Source organism: Nyctibius grandis, chromosome 1 (assembly GCF_013368605.1).
Source record: "Nyctibius grandis isolate bNycGra1 chromosome 1, bNycGra1.pri, whole genome shotgun sequence".
Lineage (NCBI taxonomy): Eukaryota > Metazoa > Chordata > Aves > Nyctibiiformes > Nyctibiidae > Nyctibius > Nyctibius grandis.
Window position 1 is genome coordinate 111,350,673 of NC_090658.1, and position 19,155 is coordinate 111,369,827.

The 19,155-nt window shown below is 36.5% G+C and overlaps 1 protein-coding gene across 1 annotated transcript in view; it reads left to right on the top strand.

Moving 5' to 3' along the window:
* Window positions 1–19,155, top strand: part of SNTG2 (syntrophin gamma 2) — a 310,557-nt gene that overhangs the window by 129,557 nt on the left and 161,845 nt on the right. Inside the window, exon 2 of the mRNA XM_068409305.1 lies at window positions 3,083–3,220. Coding sequence (XP_068265406.1) covers window positions 3,083–3,220 — 138 coding nt within the window. The remainder of the gene's footprint in view (window positions 1–3,082; window positions 3,221–19,155) is intronic.

Here is a 19,155-nt window from a genome sequence, read left to right on the forward strand (position 1 = left end):
ATCTGTTACAAATGAAAGTTCAGGGGTTTTTTCATTGTGTTACTTCTAAACATACATAACAATTACTAGCCAGAGAAATATTCTGGGTTTAGGCTGTATAAACATCTCTCTAGAGCTTTGTTCTCTCTATGTTTCTGTAAAGCATGCTCTGGTATGTCAGGAAAAGTAACAGCAGTTGCCAGTCTAGGTTGGATAGTGAGGCACAGCCTCTGAACAGCAGCATAAATGCAGAGACCGTGGTTTTTCAAGGCAGTTCTTCTACTGTTTGAAAATGCTTGCTGTTACACAGCGTGGCTTTTAAGCAGATGGTGTTGGCATGGTTTTCATATGATGTCATTCACAAAATTGTGTTGATAAAGCATCCACACATGCTGGAAATTAAAAAAATTTCAGACCCTTAGGAAAATGAAGAAATGTTGGTTTCCAAACAAGTGAGAATGATGAAGGCTTTACACCCTCACTGAACTTTGTTTCCTTTAGGCATTCCCAGCAAACACTAAGGACAAGATTTATCTACCTGGAATTAGACACTTATGTCTGAGTTGTTATTTATATTTATTTTTAAGTCAAAGTAGAGAGCTATGATGCCATTTGTTCCCTTCTAGTTGGATATATAGAAGAGATCAGGTAAACAATGCTTCAGAGGTGTCTGTTGCTCACCACTGGCTTGACAGAATCTAAACGGATGTGGATTTCTACACTGTAAACCTTTGGCGAGATCTGTTTCAAGCTGAAGATGCCTACGTGTGGATGTCTGCTGGCATGGCCAGCGTCTGCATCCTGGTATAATCATGGAAATCTGGTTTTGCCTCCAGCTAGAGAAGGGCCTGGATGTCCTAAAAAGCCTGTGTTGGCCTTACATGTGTGAGGGTCTCAGATATCTTAAAGTGTCTTAAGTGGCAGCAGTGGCCTACATGGGGACAACTGCGTTGAGCTCAGGGACAGCAGAACCTCGTCAGCAATTCAGCTGAGCAACTGCTGTGTATATACTTCAGGGTAAATTGAATTGCTCTCTAGGCTGCATTTTCCATTTCTACTGTAAGGGAGGCTTTGACACTCAGTTGCTACATAGAGCTATATCACGTCTAAATTTAAGTGCCTTAAGCTTCAACTGATCCTGCCTTTGAAGATCAAAAGATTTTATTGACAATCACCACAGACCTTTTTTCCTAATTTTATAGATATGAAAATTTTGTTATGAAGATAATGTTCCATGTTTGATTTTATTTGATAACAACAGACCTGTTGGAGAGCAGCGTAGGGGAAAGGGACCTGGGGGTCCTAGTGGACAGCAGGATGACCATGAGCCAGCAGTGTGCCCTTGTGGCCAAGAAGGCCAATGGCATCCTGGGGTGTATTAGAAGGGGTGTGGTTAGCAGGTCTAGAGAGGTTCTCCTCCCCCTCTACTCTGCCCTGGTGAGGCCGCATCTGGAATATTGTGTCCAATTCTGGGCCCCTCAGTTCAAGAAGGACAGGGAACTGCTAGAGAGAGTCCAGCGCAGAGCCACAAAGATGATTAAGGGAGTGGAACATCTCCCTTATGAGGAGAGGCTGAGGGAGCCGGGTCTCTTTAGCTTGGAGAAGAGGAGACTGAGGGGTGACCTCATTAATGTTTATAAATATGTAAAGGGCAAGTGTCATGAGGATGGAGCCAGGCTCTTCTCAGTGACATCCCTTGACAGGACAAGCGGCAATGGGTGCAAGCTGGAACACAGGAGGTTCCACATAAATATGAGGAAAAACTTCTTTATGGTGAGGGTGACCGAACACTGGAACAGGCTGCCCAGAGAGGTTGTGGAATCTCCTTCTCTGGAGACATTCAAAACCCGCCTGGACGCATTCCTGTGTGATATGGTCTAGGCAATCCTGCTCCGGCAGGGGGATTGGACTAGATGATCTTTCGAGGTCCCTTCCAATCCCTAACATTCTGTGACTCTGTGATATTTTAAAATCCCCTAAGCATTCGTTCAGTGCACAGGGCATGTTTCTTCTTTAATTCCATTACTCTGTTTGTTGCATAGTCTACTATTTAGCAAAACATAGATGAAAAACTTGATTTTAAATTGTCTTTTAGAAACAATTGCTGCAGCTAAACCTTAAATTATTCTTGATTGTTCTTCACTTGCATAGAGGAAAGTGCAGTATTGTGATGATGCTGTTATATACATTATAAATTAATAAACAAATATTACTTTTAAATATGGTCATTCATTTCAGAACAGAGGTTTTGCTTTTTCTCTTCTTTGCAATGACTGTAAAGCTCTGAAATTGCATTAGTCTGCTTATTTTAAGAAATAGCTATAAGCAGTCCTAATTCCACAGTTTTTGTTTAAGGAAATATCTGACTGAATATTAGTGGGAAATTTGTGCATAAATAAATAAACCAAGAATTAAAATAGAATTTCTTTTCTACTATTCATGGAGAAAACACTGTTTATACCAAAATATTTGACTACCCTATATAGTATACTAGTTGTTAGTCCAGTGATGATGTAACTTCAGAAATGTATGTCCATCTTGACCTAAACAAATAGAAATTCTGTAACACCTTTGTTTATTTGTGTGTTTTACAATGTGAAAACATAGTTTCCTCCTGTAATAGAACTCTATATCTTAAAGGCAACGTTTATGAAGGGTACAGGTGTTTTTCTGACACAGTGGAAGGAACATATATAAGTCAGGAACAACATTGCACTTCCCCACTTCTTGCTCAAACTGGAAAATGTGTTCACATACATTTATACATACCTATCTGTTTCTAATACAGTTTCATAATAAGTCATACAATTAAAAACAAATAGGACATCATTCAAAGGCAACACTCCTTTGTGAAACAGTACAATGGAGAATTTGGGGGGTTTTTTACATATTAATTTCTACTTCAAAGTCCACTGTATTTTACAGTACAAAGAGGCTTTTTATGTCTAATCCATTTGAAGGCTGAAAAGCAGACAAGTTTTCCACTTTCTGTAAACAATGCTCATTTATATGCATTTTATATATTGAATGGGGTAGAGGTTGTTATTTATCATTATGAAATGTTCATATTGTAAATTTTCGTTTCTGTGCCTTGCTTTCACAGACTAAAACTGGTATTGCATTGTTGTATGATGAGGTGTCTGAAAACGCTTATGACATCCGACTGAAGCTTACAAAAGAGGTATTAACAATTCAAAAACAAGATGTCGTCTGTGTTAGTGGAAGTGATCACAGTGCAAATGTAAGTGCTTCTATATCTCTGTGCTTTTGACTGTGCACTTTAATGTCTTCTGCAGAGATCAGTTTATGGTATTGGAGTACAGGAGATTTTATTGGGTAATAGAAATACATGTAATGATCCGTTGGGCTTTTTGTGCATACTTACATTCTTGCGTGTAAACCTTTTTTTTTTGACTGGTGCTATATGTCCTTTATTCTCACATATGTAACCTTAACAGAAGAGAAAATGTCTATAAGTACTGAGATTAGAGCATTCTTCCACCAAATATTGTTAGGCCATTAAATGAAGAAAAAAAAAAACCAAACGTATTTACCATTGAAAGCATTTTAAGAGTAAACTGATACGCCAGAGTTTTCTTAATTTGTGTGTCAAGTGTTGACAGGATGTCTGTTCAAGGACATAGAGCTGGCTGAGAGAACACTTGACAGACACTTATTTAACTTTAATTCTCTTTCAGGCACAGATGGGGCTTAATCAGTGCCAGCATATATGTAGTGCTTTTTTTCCTTAAATTCAGTTATGTTGCTTTTTCAAAACATGTGGTGCCCCTAAGCACCGCAGGAATCTTCTGTATCACCATTTAGTAATGCCATTAGAAAAACTGGTGGCATTTTGCATAAGCAGTACAGCAATGTTTTCTAGGTTATGGACATCCCCAAATAGTGTTATTTTCTTTCCTCATATAAACAGTGTTCCTCTTAAAACTAAGTGTAAGTATCCTAAATTTTACTTAGTAAAATAAATTTCGTGAACTGTGCTGGTATTTGCTAGAGTGAACAATGCGTGGCAGCCTCCTCAGAGGGGGCCAAGTGGAAGCCTTTCTGTCTGCTTGTTGTATTGCACATGTCATGTAAACATAAAATCTGGCACTAGGGGACATCACATGAGTTTGTGATACTCTAAGTTGTGATTCTGCTAAGAATTAGGAGCCAAAAAGTATGTAGTCGGTATCTGTATATACATATGTGACTATGTGTAAGAGAGAGAGTCTGCCTATGTAACACAAAACCAGATTTCATTTCTGCCATAGTAAATATTTATATAAATTGTTTAATATCATGCAAAAATAGTTTGAAATAGCTTTTAGTAGTTTGAAAATATACTGGTTTCAAAACTTGTCCATGTAACTCTGTGGAACATGACTTGCTCTTAAAAATTTTCAAAAAGGTTGCATCAGTTGGGGACTAAGGGGGGGCGCACTCAGTGAAGTGAAAGGCATGTCCCATTCTGGTTGGTTTGCTGAAATAAATATAACTCTCAGCCAAAAATCATCAGCTTGCATGTACTTTCTACTTCACTGACAAGCATGAAAAACTGCAGCTTTTGACTGCAGACTTTGCTGGTAGTGCTGATAAATTGTATGCAAATTGCGGTTGCAAGAGTCGTAGTAAAATACCGTGTGACTGCAATATATGGTGTCTGTGCGTGTAAGTATACATGATCGCTCTGGACTCAGTGGTGTTTAAATGCCTTGGGTATAAACTTTCATAGAAAAAGAATCGAAATTCTATTCTACCTAGTTCCAGATTACTTCTTGACTGAATCAGCACAAACTGGCTGCATCTGAGAAAATGTTGTATCAAATCTGTATACGTAGTGATCATCACTTTTTGATCACTCAAGAAAGAAAAAAAAAGAAAAAAACCACCCAAAACCAAACCAAACCAAAAAACCCACCCAAAAAAACCATACGACTCTCTCCCTCAACCCCAAAACTAAAGCAGTACAAAAAAACACCCCAAACAACCCACTAAGTCTGCCTCTTCCTTTTAGTATCACGATTTGGGTTGATTTTGATTTTGATGCATTTTACTCCTACATGTTATTGGTACTGTAAATAGTATTTCCTGCTGGAAGATAGGACAGGAAGACAAGCTCTGATAATACTTGAGGAGCTGGATTTTGAAAGAAATTCTGGCAAGTAAGAGTCCCTGCCGAGGAGGCAGAACTGGGATATTGCATACAAAATGAGCTGAAGTTCCTTGGTTGTATTTCATGACCAGTAATGATTGCACAGTGGGTAAGCCTGGAGAGGAGTGACTTCTGGGACTGTGTCAAATGGAGACAGTTTTTCCAGGATATAGAAGTAGCGTTAGTGTGTAAAAGTGAGGGAATTTCAAGTGTAATTCAGATGTTGATTTAGGTTTGAGTTGCAAAGTATTATGTGGCTCTAGGTATGAAATCCATTCAGAAGGTATTTCTCCCACGTCATACTGTTGGTAGACAGCATGGGTGGTCCTGCCAAGGTCACCTTTTCTGGAAAACATTATAACGTCTTTATTTTCCTTAAGTTTTCCCACTGAAGACTCCGAAAACAAAATTTTAAGGCTCTGATCTATTGTTTTTCAACGTCCCTTGCAAGATCTCCCCCAGATGTCCCTTTCTGAAAGCATTATCTTCAATCCTCGTGGTCTTCTGTTGTCAAACTCTAATGAGAAAAATGGACTAAACTGCAGCTTCATGGCAGTATTTGCTTTTTCTATATTATACTTTGAACCAAATAAAATCTTCTGGAACACTAGCATTTAATATAAAGGCCAATCGAGTGTAACATGGAGGTGAACACTGTCTTTTTTACAGCATATAAATTGCTAGTATATAGGAGCTCAGAAACACAATTTGAAATCAGCCTGAAATAGCTGGTAGTTCTCTAGCACTGTTTTTGGTAATTCTGAAGTTTTACATTTACAGCTATACAAGATAAATTCTGAAGAGATAAATGCTTTACTTTTCAAGTGGTTCAAGAAAATAATTTTCATCCCTGTGCTGTATGATTCAAAATATTAATAGAAAATTGTAACCTGAAAGTCATTTCTATAGCAGTCATAAACAATCACATTGTCTTACTGATTTATTCTCCTTCTTTCTATATTTTTTCTTTCTCAGGTATTCATAGTTAATCTTTCTTTTACACATGGCCATTCATCAAACTAGTTCATTTGCTACAAAAATAGAAAGAACTCGTTTGCCTTCTTTCTGTAGTCACCTCAAACACGTAGGAGGGGAAAAAAAAATCTTTAGTTTTTAGAGTAGCTTTTCCTCTTAGGTGGGCTATGTGAATGGAAAAATATTGAAAAAGAAAGTTCTGTGTCTACTTGTGGTAATACTTTGTTCTCCAGCCAGTTTTGTGGACAGCATTCGTGGGATGCATTTGCTTCCAGCCTCCCTTTCACTGACATGTTCGTTGATCCTGAGGAATACCGAGGACAGGATTTGCAGCCATGTGTAATTAGCTCTGCTAGTTCCAGCCAGCTCTGAATGCTGCAGTAAGGACTGGCAAAGACATCAGTGATCTCTAGTGCTGCTGTTGTGGGTTGGACTTTCAGCAATACAGATTATTCCCAAAGATAAAAGGCTCTCACTATAGAATACCTTTTACTACTATCGTCTAGATCTATTATTGTTCCGTATTTTGCCACCTGCCGTTCATTTAGGTGCTACTTTTAAGCACTAAGCAAGCTTCACCTTTGATGAGAAATTGTAGAGCTGGCTTTCTGTAATTTAATGGCAGTTCAGCCCATTTCACAAGTACTTGCCATCTCGGACTTGAATGTAGAGTAGTGAGAGAGAAGAGCATGGTTTGTGAAATTCAAGATGTGTATAGAAGAAATAATGTAAAGGCAACTGTTTCTTTTCCTTAGTTTTTGAATTTTTCACAGTAGACAAGATGGCTTTTAAATATCTGTAAAAATCCTTCTGGAAGTGGAACCATTGTGGGAAACAGTATTTTCCAGTGTTTTATTATACACTATTGCATTTATAAAAATTATTTTTATATAACTATATATAATATTTATATTTTTTATTTTTATGTGATTAAACATGTGATCTTTCCACCAAGATGTATTTTAGAACTTCATACTTGGCTCATACATCCCCTCACTCCCTTTAATATTCTGTGTTATTCTTCCATGTCTGTTGCTATCATCCTTCTCCTGTTGTCAGCCCACTGTTTTATGCCTCTCCTCTTTTCATAAGCAAGTTTTTTTTCTTTTATTTTGTATTATATTTCTGTATCTTTTTTTTCCTGCTAATTCCACTTGCAAAGTAAGAAAAAGAAAAGAAATGCATCTGGCTTTTTGTCAAAATCAGTCCTCCTCACAGAGCTTAATTGTCTCTGACTTGGTCAGTGGTTGAGCAAATAGGTTTCTAATGCAGGCTCCTGGCATCTTGATAGGAAGAAGGCTCCTCAGAGGCTTATGTGAGTCTAATAGAATTAGAATAACAAAAAAAAACTTTGCATCCTGGGTACCCAATTGTCCAGCTTCGCAAGCTATGTCTTAGCTGGACTTTATCAGAATGAAGCAAGGTAAGTGAATAGGGAAGAAAAATAGCAAGATTAGTTGTTTTGTTAATTCAAAAAATAGAAACGGTGCCTGAAAGTACTGTTTAAATCCCTGATGAGACTGCTATGACTTTTTCTTTATAACGCAGATGCTAATAAGGACAGAGAAGAATGTTATTTTAACAAACCTCTAGGGAACGGTCTGCATTAAAGTCTAAAATTTTCATTTTTTTTAACCCAAGGAATTTTCTATCTAGATAACTATTAATATTACTGTTTGCTCAGTGCCTGTTCTACCATCACTGGTATGGTATTATAGTCCAAAATTACTTTTAAAAAAGCTAATAATTAACATTTTTGTCTTTTTGGAAACTTAAGTGAGTGATTAAAGAAAGACTCTTCCTTTTGAAACTAAGATCGCTTGTATGGAGAAAATACATTATTTAACCTTTTGTTATTTGTTTTCCGTGCTTTGGAAAACTGACCTAGATATTTAGAAGATAGCTATCAAGTAGTTCCTTAGGATCTTTATTATGAAAGACCATAAGCTTGTGTTGCTGTCACTTTGAGAACAGTTAAAAGTTTGTATCACAAAATAAATAATAAATATGAGTATTCATTAGCGTGACAAAAAACCTTTACTATTAAAGATAAAAAGAGTAAGTAGCTTAAGTAAAAAGGCTAATAAATGTAACAGAACAGAAGAATGCAAAGGACGCTATTGACATCCCTGAAAAATAATCTCTTCCTGAGACATGGGAAGAGTCCAGCTGAGGGTAAGCGTTCATACCAACAAGATAGAAAAGAAAGGCAGCACAATATTGGTGTTACTACATGATAAACGAGGCATATGTACAAATATATGTGTCCTTTATTAAAATTGCAATTAATCTGTTTTACATGGAGCCATGACAGACTGTCAGGATTGGTAAATTACAACTGTGTATATTGTGGGAGCTTGTGTAGCAGTTTTAAGTCTTCAACAGTTGGAGGCAAAATATCGGACTGTGATGGAAGCATAAGCCTTTCCACTTACGGTATGTGGGATATTGATGGGTGCAACCTCTAATATTCATCTTTGTCTTCACACCAGCCAACATGTGAAATGTTGCACAAAGTGAATGCACATGAAATTACTGAAATAAAGAACAGCTGTGTTCTGGCAGGATTTAGTGATAATTCATTGTTATAGGATGACTTTTTACTTGAAAGAAATCAGCTTATTTTTAATGGGAAAAGAAAGAAGTATGATTATATCTTGCCTCAGGGTCTTAGATATGTTGTTAGTGACTCTGGAAATCCATATTTGTAGATGATCTGCATAGGCTTAATCTGTGTCATTGGTCTGAGAACAGTCTGAGTCCCAGGTCCTCTCATACCACTTGCCAAAAAAACCTCCTGTCCCCAATTCAGCATCTTAAAACTCAGTGGAGGGGTTCCTGAGGATTCTTGTGAACTCATACCAAGCCTGAATGTGTTTAATTCAGACACATTTAATATGATCACCACACACTGGAGAATAGACTACAGTGGGGTTTGTCACAGTCATCTTTACTAGAATAGATTATGGAATAGTTTAGATTGAAAGGGACCTCTTGAGGCCATTAATTCAACCCACTGCTCAAAGCGGGGATAGCTTCCAAGTTCATGCAAGTTGCTGAGAGCTTTGTCCATTCATGTTTAGGTATCTCCAAGGATGAAGATGCTACCACCTCCCTGGGCAGCCACTGCTAATGCTTAACTGCTTTCACTGTGAAATTATTTCACATTATTATGCTCAATTGGAGTTTCCTTTACTGCAAGTTGTGACTGTTGCCTCTCATCTTTTTTTTGGTGCATCCATGAGAACAATCTGGTTCTGTCTTTTGTATAATTCTCCTTTAGGTTGGCAGGCTTTGCAAATAAAATGAGTAACTTAATTTTACTCTATTTTAAAAAACAAAAACAACCCCCCAAAAAACATGTAATCTACAGTAGTGGAAGCAGTTATAATAAGATGAACCAATAAAAATATCTTATTATATCATATTTAGTAAGGATTCTATGCAGCTGTCCCAGATCTTCACTGTGAAAAGATCTGCTTTGTCTCTATACAAAACTCAACAGTGACTGGCATGCCTCATTTGATGTTTGTAGCTGCATTCTTCCTGTCCTTTTGGGAAAAGGTGAGATCCTGTGCAACGCAAGGAGCTAAGTTTCAAAACTCTCTTTCCCATTCAAAATAATATTTTCCTTTCTGTCTGCATGTTCCTTATTATAGCTTGCCTCCTCTTTATGGCAGTGGAGAATGAAGCATCACGTGATGCCATCGAGGACTAATTTGTGTCTTTCCCTCCCTTTCTTGGTGTTTCTTAACTTACATTTCCATTTTCTCCATAATTCATTATACTTTCCAAGTTACACTGTCTTTTTAAACAGTGCAAATATTTCTAAGAATATAGAACAGTCTATTAGAAATTATACAAACTTGGGACTAAAGCATCCTTTGAGCAGAAAGCTTTTCCTGAAGGCTAGACATGTTATAACCAACAGTAGACCAAATCTTATTTGCACTAAAGTTCTTTGATTGACAACCCAGCCCCAATGTAGTTTTACAGAAAAGCTGTTATATTATTTTTCATTGCATTCTTTGATTGTTTACCTGGTTAATTATAAGATTCTGATGGTTACAATCCCTGGGAGGGCAGTATTAACAACTTGTGGAAATGCACAGGTGTGGCACATTCAGTGTGACCGAAGTGGCTACCTCTGTGACATTTACATTTTCTTCATGCTCAACTGATTTCTTAAGATTTGTGTATACTCCCTATTTTTAATAACGGCTGTGGGACATATATAAGTAGTAACAATAATGAGTAAGGAGGCAATCAAAACTCAGTGCTTTCTGGCTTCTAGTTAAGTGTTCTTTGACCCTGGACTCTCACATACTGGAAGAAGGAATCTCTGTGTCCCAGTCCTAGATGCTGGCACTGCAGTTCATCTGATGTGCTACATGATACATCATATGGTGTCTTTATATATCAGCATAAGGCTACATGGTTCTAGCCTTATCGTGTACATGCCTGTATTGTTAGACTCAGTGATTAATCATAATCCAGCACCATCTCTCATGAGGGCTGCTGCATGCACTCTCTTCCCTCGGTATGGTGTTTCTTCTGAATTCCATCTGGAAATAATTTTGGCAAGAGCAGCCCCTACTATAGTTTAAAATCCATGTTTCTAGGAAAAAACTCAGGCAAAGGGTGGATTGCAACCTGCAGCCACTGGGAAGGTGGAATTGTGCTGCCAATCAGTGAGAAGTGAGGGTTGTGTGAGCAGAAGTGGAAACCTCTGTACTTGGCAGAACATTAAACACATGCAGAACAATTTGCTGAAGAAAGCTTCCTGAAGGATATCACCTTGTTCTCCACCGCATCCTTTTATATTCTTTTTTTTTGATACGTAACAACCAGCAGGATGTCTGCATTTTCTGATACATGTTACTGGGTCTCAGATTCTCATAGGATCTGTTTCTTTGATCGTTTTTTATCTCATGACTTCCTTGTTGTACCTTCAAGAGTTGCTGAAGAAAAGGAATATAAGATATGGCTGGTATGTTAAGTACCTATCTTTATCTTCTTACCCCTTCTGGTATCAGACTGTTTCTTCCCTTGCGTCCATGCGGGACAGGTTGCATGCTTCTCTTTTAAGTCTTCATATTGCACTTTCTTGTTTTGCTTCTTCCTTTCCTCTGCATGTTTCCCAAGGGCCTGGCTGGCAAGCTCTGCTGTTATTGCCATCATTGTTTAAGACTGGCTTTTATTTTCTATTGTCAACCTGCCATGCAGTACCTGTAGTAAATTTGACATCTTACTTGCGACAAGTAAGGAGGTCTTTTGAGACTACTCTTTCCAATAAATGACAGATGTAACTGTAGTAGTGGGAATAAAGTTTGTATATGTAACAGAAAAAAGTACTCTGAACTATTTTGAACAACGCAGCAATGAATGGTTTCATTGCTCACATTTTCCTGTCTTTCTGTTTAGGCACTTACCTTGCTTAAGGAATAGTCCGTTATCTGTTAAGGTGATAGTCTGTTGTGGTTTGAGAGTGGGGACTAGATGGGCTCAGGTACATGCTCAGGCATGTTAGTCATGGCTATCTTTAATGTTGACAAGTGACTCGACATTCACGTCCCGCACTGGGGGAGATGCCCACCCAGGAGATAAGCCGACACAGCAGTTCCCCACATGACCTCCCTGCCCCATGGCAGGGGTCAGGGCAGCCCAGGAGGGCACTGCTAGAGTCAGCACAGCAATTTTACACTTACTGATTAAGTAGAAGGGAAAAGAATAAAAATAAATCAGTGTTGGCTATCTTTGTCTTCCAACATATTCTAGCCATTGCGAATGTGCTTGTTTCTTAGAATAGTTTCAACAAAACCTGTTTCAAGTGTTCTGCCACTTTCTACCATGTGCTTCAGTTTGATGTTTGGATAATATATGCATTCATTAATATTTTCATGTAGACTGGCACAGGAAAGGGAAATATGGTACATATAGAATCTTTTTCCAAATATATCTGTTTATATCAATGAGTGTGGAGTGCTTCAAGCAGAATCTCCTTCTGAAACCCCTTTAGTACATTGTTTATTAAGACAGAGATATATATATATATATATATATATAAAAAATATTTTTCCTAATGAAAGATCCTTTACCACAACTGCCAGTCCTTGGTGTTAACTACCTGGTAATAATGACATAATGGGTAGGCATTGACAGGTGGATATAAAATCTCACTAAAAAACAGTACCAAAAATAAGGACTTTAATTGCCTTCTCATGTTGCCCATTAAGCTCCAGTCATGGCACTTAATATGAACGAATACCAAGATGTAAAAGACCTTTCCAGAGATAACCTTTTGTGTTGAGTCATTGTATTTTAAAAGAATCTAGAAAGTTTTCTATGTTAAGAGCTATCTCATATCTTAAAGATGGGTATTTGACCATATAATTTCAAAATGAATGATACTTTCAAATGTAATTTAGAGAACTGTTAAAATGACAGGATTTTTTTTCAGCTATGTCATTCTTAGAAGCTGTTATAAGCAGCATTACACCTCCTGTTACCAAGCAGTCTCTTCTCTATACAGTTGTTGGCATGGTGTTCTTTTATATGATGTCTGTGTCTTACATGTTTTAAAATTTATGTTGTATCTGTTTTTCAGTATATTCTTGCCTGCCATCATTCTTGGAGTTCTTTAAAGTTCCTACCTCACTGGTCTTTATTTCAGTATTGATGACTGAGACTTTTTAAGGCCCCCCTCTCCCCATATGTATAGTTATATGTGCTGTTTCAGTCCAGAGCTCTTCTGGAATTGTCTGTCCCTGTTTTTTTTGGGGGGGAACTACATATAAGCAAAAGATACAGGCTGGATTTAACAATATATTACTTGCACTGCTTTCATCTGTGGACTATGGCTATCAGCATCTTAAGTTGGGGCAAAATCTTTTCTGCTTGTTCACATCTTTAACAGCTTGTTCTGCAGTGCAGTTTTTTGCCACCCCAGTGCACAGAACATGATACTGTTCTGAGATAAAGCTCCTGTCTCCGAGATACGTGCTTTGATGAGATACAAACCCACTAGTCGTGCTCTGGCTCTTCTGCAGAGTAAGCGTTATTCCACGAGGGTGATAGTGACTGAGAGGAAGACAGACTGATAGCACCTAAATATTGCTTCTAACCCAAAATGTAAATTCTATTCTTCCACTGTTGCAGCTCTGTGAATTTTATCCCTAAAAATTGCTTTTGATTTTGTACCTAGCTAGTGCTTTCGGTGGCTGTAAATCTTAGTCTACAAAGAGTAGGCTGCTTTCTTAAATGTAGTTTGGTGGTCTTTGAACATATGCAAGTTTGTTCAGTCAACACCTATATGCTCCAGTGTTTTCATGCATCAAAACAAGACGAAAGTTTTACTCAGACATGTGCAATTAGGCAATATGAATTTTCTTTAATACTTAAATGCATTGTAAAAGTGAAAATTTTAGTGGCCTTCTCAGATTTACAATTTGTTGTCCAAAGAGAAAATACATTTCCAAAATACATATTCTTCAGCATAGACTAAGTCCAAATGCGACAGCCAGCCTACACGCTCAAGGAACTGCTGGACATACAAGCAGATTAAACCACCTGTCAAACACTTATTGGGTAAATGTGCCTTCTCTTTCTGTTGCTGGTACGTTTGACACTGGTCAATGCGTTTGTTTCACAGAACTTAGATGCTAGAGACTGTCATGGCCGAATTGTTACCACAGTTCTTAAACATAATGGTAGGTATGACAGAGCCAGTATTACTTTGAGATACAGATAATAAAATCCTCGACAACTTGCAACAATGAAAGGATTCAGATAGGAATATTTTGTATTGGTATCCTGGCCAATTGCAGTTTTAATAATTACATTCTGTCTATTCAAATGTATCCTGAAGTTTCATGCAGGGCACTTACTCTTCCTCTGATCTCCTAAAAACAGAAAAAAAAACCAAAACCAGGCCTACTATGTGGTGTGCTATGGGAGGTACATAATTACTTCTGCTTTCTAACACAATTGGAATGAGTGATCATTATAGTATACACATCGAATACTTTGGAAGCCCTCAGAATGAAGAGTTTTAATAAACTGTAGATACTATTAAAGGATATCATTAGCAAAACAAAATGCTACTTAAAAAAGCAAAAAAAAAGTATTAATTTCAGCTTTCCTGTTCAGATTGATAATTAGTAACACTTTCTAAAAAGTTTTCCTTGCCTATAATGAAATAAAATTACACAGCCATCATACAGTCAGCTGTGGCTCTGTATTTTTTTAGTTGTTTTTTTTTTTAAGACTGATACAGATGTCTGCCTCACTTTAGCCTCAAACCATAAATAAATTAGTCTGAAAAGAAAAATGATATCTAGCCTGCAGGCAACTAAAAAGTGAAATAAGTTGTTTGTATGTTTGGCTGAGACATAAACACTGGGTTTTCAGCTGCATGTCTGCATGGCATTATCATTAATGTCACAAAAAGATAGGGGTTTTTTTCCACAAATATTGCAACTCAGTTTTGGAAAGAAGTTCTGGAGTAGAATTTTCTTTCATAGTTGCTTGCAAAGCTAGTGCGGGTTTCTGTCCAAATTTTGGAGTGATGAAATTTTGTCGTTGCATAAAAAGTCCAGAACTGAGTCAGACCAAAAACCTACTGAGCCCACTGTCCTTTTTTCCAACAGCAGCCGTTAAGTTTCCCTAGAAAAGCCTAAGAGGGCAAGAATATGTGATGCTTCTCTTAACACTTTCCCTACCCCAAGTTATAAGCGCCTTCTTGAGCAAAATGCAGTTTTGTATTAGCTCTTAACAGATTTATTTTTGCTATAATTATCCAATATTCCCTTGAACACAGGTTGTCTTTCAACACCCAGAATTTTTTTCTCACCAGACTCTGAAATCTACTACACGCTGCGCAAAGAATCACCTCTTTTTGTTTGTTCTGATCCTGGTTCCTAGTAGCATCATTTGATGCCTCCTAGTTTTTCTACTGGAAAAGGCTATAAAAACTGATTCCCATTCACTGTCCTACATGCAACTTACTGTATTGTAAGAGCCTCCTGATCCCCAGTCTGTCTCTTTTCCTAGATTAAGAGTTACAGCCTATTCTGTTATCCCTTGTGCAAGAGTGGTTTTGTGCTTCCATCATCCTTATTGGCCTTTTCTAGCATATTCAAGTATGAGGGGACCAAAATGGTATAAAATTTTAAAGGTGGGGTGAACTTCGCATTTCTACAGTGATATAATGATGTTCTTTGCTCGGTGTCTGTTCTTCTGCTAAGACTTCCAAAAATTTGATTTGTTCAGTACTGAACACTGCACTGATGATGTTGTGGAACCATCTACTTTAGCCCCAAGGTTCTACTCCTTAATAGAAATGATTGATTTAGAATCAGTCCTAATTCCTTATGTAAATAATGTACACGAGAAAAGTAATCTCTCACTAGCTTTGACCTGCTACTGTATTTTGTTAGACAAATAACCTTTCTTTGGTTTGAAGGAAAAGTGAAAAATACCTTCCTGAATTTTGAGTTACGAGATCGGGAAGAACGAAAGCAAAGAAAGGTACTGAGAAGAGAACGGGACCACAACAGGATAAGTTAGAGGGGACAGAGAGAAGAGATCAAATAAAAGAGAATAATTACTGTTTAGCACATTTCCCTACAAAACCTAAAACTGAATTCTGTAGTGTCTTGCTTTCAGCAGGTACCTAATGTTGAGTCCCTTCTGAATTACCCACAGATTTTAATTTTTTTGGCTGTAGTAGTGAGCATCTGTATTATGAATTTAAGTGTCCAAATGAAAGACTAAATGGAAACTAGCCTATAGTGAACCATGTGAATTTATGGGTTTTCCCACAAAATTGTTTTTAATTTCCTCCTTTAAAATAAAGTTGCAAAGTCAAATATTAGAAAATTACAAATATACAAGCTATTGTCTCTTGAATCTTGGCTTTATGTTGTCTTTTATGTTGGAAGATACACAGGGAATGAGTTGAGGGGTTATAGGAAGAAAAGGGTAGTCTCAATATCTAGTGCTGAATGATCCTTCCCCTGAAATTGAAGTGCAATATGATCCTAGATGTGTCATGTACATAAACTAACACCAAATTAACACTGCTGATCAGGCATTAGGTGCATCTCATCTTCTAATGTGAAATTATGATGTGTTAAAATGCTGAACATTCAAAGCTAAGGCTGAAGCTAGTCAACAAAATTCTTTGAACAGATAAAGTTCATACAAATACTGAGAAAAAGCATTGAGGCATTTCAGATCACTAAACCAGAATTAATTGGCCCTAAATCTTTGTCTGCTTTCATTCTTACTCATAGAATGAGGATACTTGTGGCAGGCTGTGAAACTCATTTCATTTATGTACCCAAATATTGTACTGCTTACTAGCATAAAAAAGCCCTAAGTATTTTAGTAATACTACATTTAGAACTAAATTAAATTTGTATTTATGAAATAACATGACAGATCATGCTCTAAATAAAGATTAAAAAGAATTATCTGTACACTGTAAGGTCTCAAGGACATATTACTATTAAAAGGTTTTTTAGAAAATCCAGTTATAGTGTGTCATACTACAAAAGTTTAAAATCTTGTCTTGTGTCTATAGTCTGAATGTGTCTGTTTTCCACTTCAAGTCATTGAAATTTTCGCTGTATCTGTCTGTAAGATTTGGCCATCTTCTGCTGAGGATGATGCTTTAAAACTGTGCTTAATCATTCCCGAAAAGTGCTTAAAAAAAGCTAAAAATATTTAACTCCTGGCATCTGTTTCTCCACTACACAAATCTCTGAAGCTATTTGGCATTCCTGTGGCTCTTGCCTGCTACCTCTCCAATTTATTTGCATCATTTTCAAAATGAGCATATCAGAACTAGCTGTATATATTTAATGTGTGTGGATCACTGCCAGATACAGAAATAATTTGTAGTCTCTCTGCTCCTTATTAATAGTCTCCTGATGATGTAGGATTACACTAGTGATTTTGGCTGTGGCTTGGTGCAGGAACATAGGGTTTTCTCATACTCAGCACGACTCATATGTTTATTTTTTTTGCAAGACCACGTTTCGCCAGATAGAGTGCTTTTCTCTATTTGTTTGGGCTGTTTTCCTTATTACAAGGATGACCTTAAATGACCTTGACCTTGAAGTGCTGTATACTTAGAACCTGTCCTGTTCATCATTACCTTATCTCAAGTACAACCATTATTAATTTAGATTTTTTTTCAGATTGCCGATTTTTATTTTTTTTTAAATCACCCAGGTACTGTCACTATCCCTCAAGAAACATATCCACTAAATATTAGCTTTATCTCAATTACGTTTTGATTTGGAAACTTTCAGCTAGCCAATTTACATATTCTTAAAATACATCATATTATTTTGTATAGTTTTATGTTTTTAAACAAGTTTTTGTGGGGTGTCAGATCACTGCCTTGTAAGGGTTATTACAACACTGGTACTCTGTCATCAAGATTGGAAATTTCATAACAAGTATTCATGTCATCTGAAAAGGTATTTTCCATAACACTTTCCCCTTTAAAATTATTCCTCTTTAAATCGTTATGAACTGGTTTTACTGTTATTCCATAATGGAATGGATGGTTCATTGCCAGATTTATGATCATCTGACCTTAAAGCATTGTAATATAATGAAGATCTGTGGCTCAATTTATATGTTTTTAATATTGACCCAGTATTAGCTTTCTTCTAATCTTCTGGAATTGTACACTGTTCAATTTTTTAAAATTCAAAATCAATAACAAAAATCTATCTATAGAAAATGAAATATGATGTTTGGTCTTGTATAACCACTAGTCAGAGTCATAGCAAATGATATATGATCATAGGATTGAAATAAGTTTGTGTAAGTGATCTTGATTATGACATTTGATCATGCTCAGCTTTTGGCATTTTACTTTGCAATCTGAACATCTTTAAAAGAATGAAGTTTTTGCATTTTTTAAATATAGCTCTGATTAAAAAAGCTGATAGGTAGGAAACATTTAGGTACATGTTTAATACCTTCTTTCAAAGTGTCTTTTAATAGGAATATTTGAAGCTCTGTAATAAGCAATGCTGTGAGCTATGAAAATATAAATATCAAGACTGCTAAAATATATTATGCAAATAGATTGCTTCATAGGTCTACAAACTCAATTATATCATCAGTATTATAATTTGAAATGTACCTATCAAGCATATAAAAAAAAACGTTAGTTGTAGTTGAATGTATAAGATGTCGATAAATAATACATTGCTTGTCTTCTATAAAGTGGCTAAAGCTATCTGTGTAGTGGTTTTGTATTTGTTGTCCGATAATGCTATAGCAATCTAAACCGTCAAAATATTTATTCCATCATCCCTATGCGATGGGATATATTGGGATAATTTGTTTACAAGTTGTACGTGTAGGTGGAGAAGAACATGAATTAAATAAGCAGACAGGATTTCTGTCATAGAAAATGACTCTTGGGGATGAGTCACTCAATTTAAAGGTAGAGACGTATTCTAATTCAGATTGGATCTGAACTTTCTCAGTGTGTGTGATAATTTTGATCAAAAGTTTTGACGTAGTTCAAAATGAAGAAAAGAAACCTATAAAACACTTTTGATTAGCACAGACTTCAATAAAGCTGAATTATATAGTCTGAAATGGAATCATATAAACCTTTTGATATAAATCAGGTACCAAGTGTCATAATATAAGTTTCCCATTTTTAGCACAGGCTGGTGTAGTATAATGTTCATGGGAACAGAGGAGAGAAATTTTGAAAATGTATGAAAGTATTCTTACCTTTTTAACCATATGGATTAGTTTTACCATCTGAGACTGAAATTTATGATTTATTGTCTTCACCTTTCCCCTGAGTCAATATGAACATATGTCTAGTAAGGTCGGTGTTAGGAAAAAAGCTAAAAATAATTTGTTAATATAAGATTATGGGCTTGATTACTGAAATAAAAATTTACATTTATCTGAATTAATTAAATAATAAAATACCCAATCAGGAAGTATACATATAGGAGTAATCTCACATATAATTTCTGATGTACAGAAAAAGAAAAAAATAT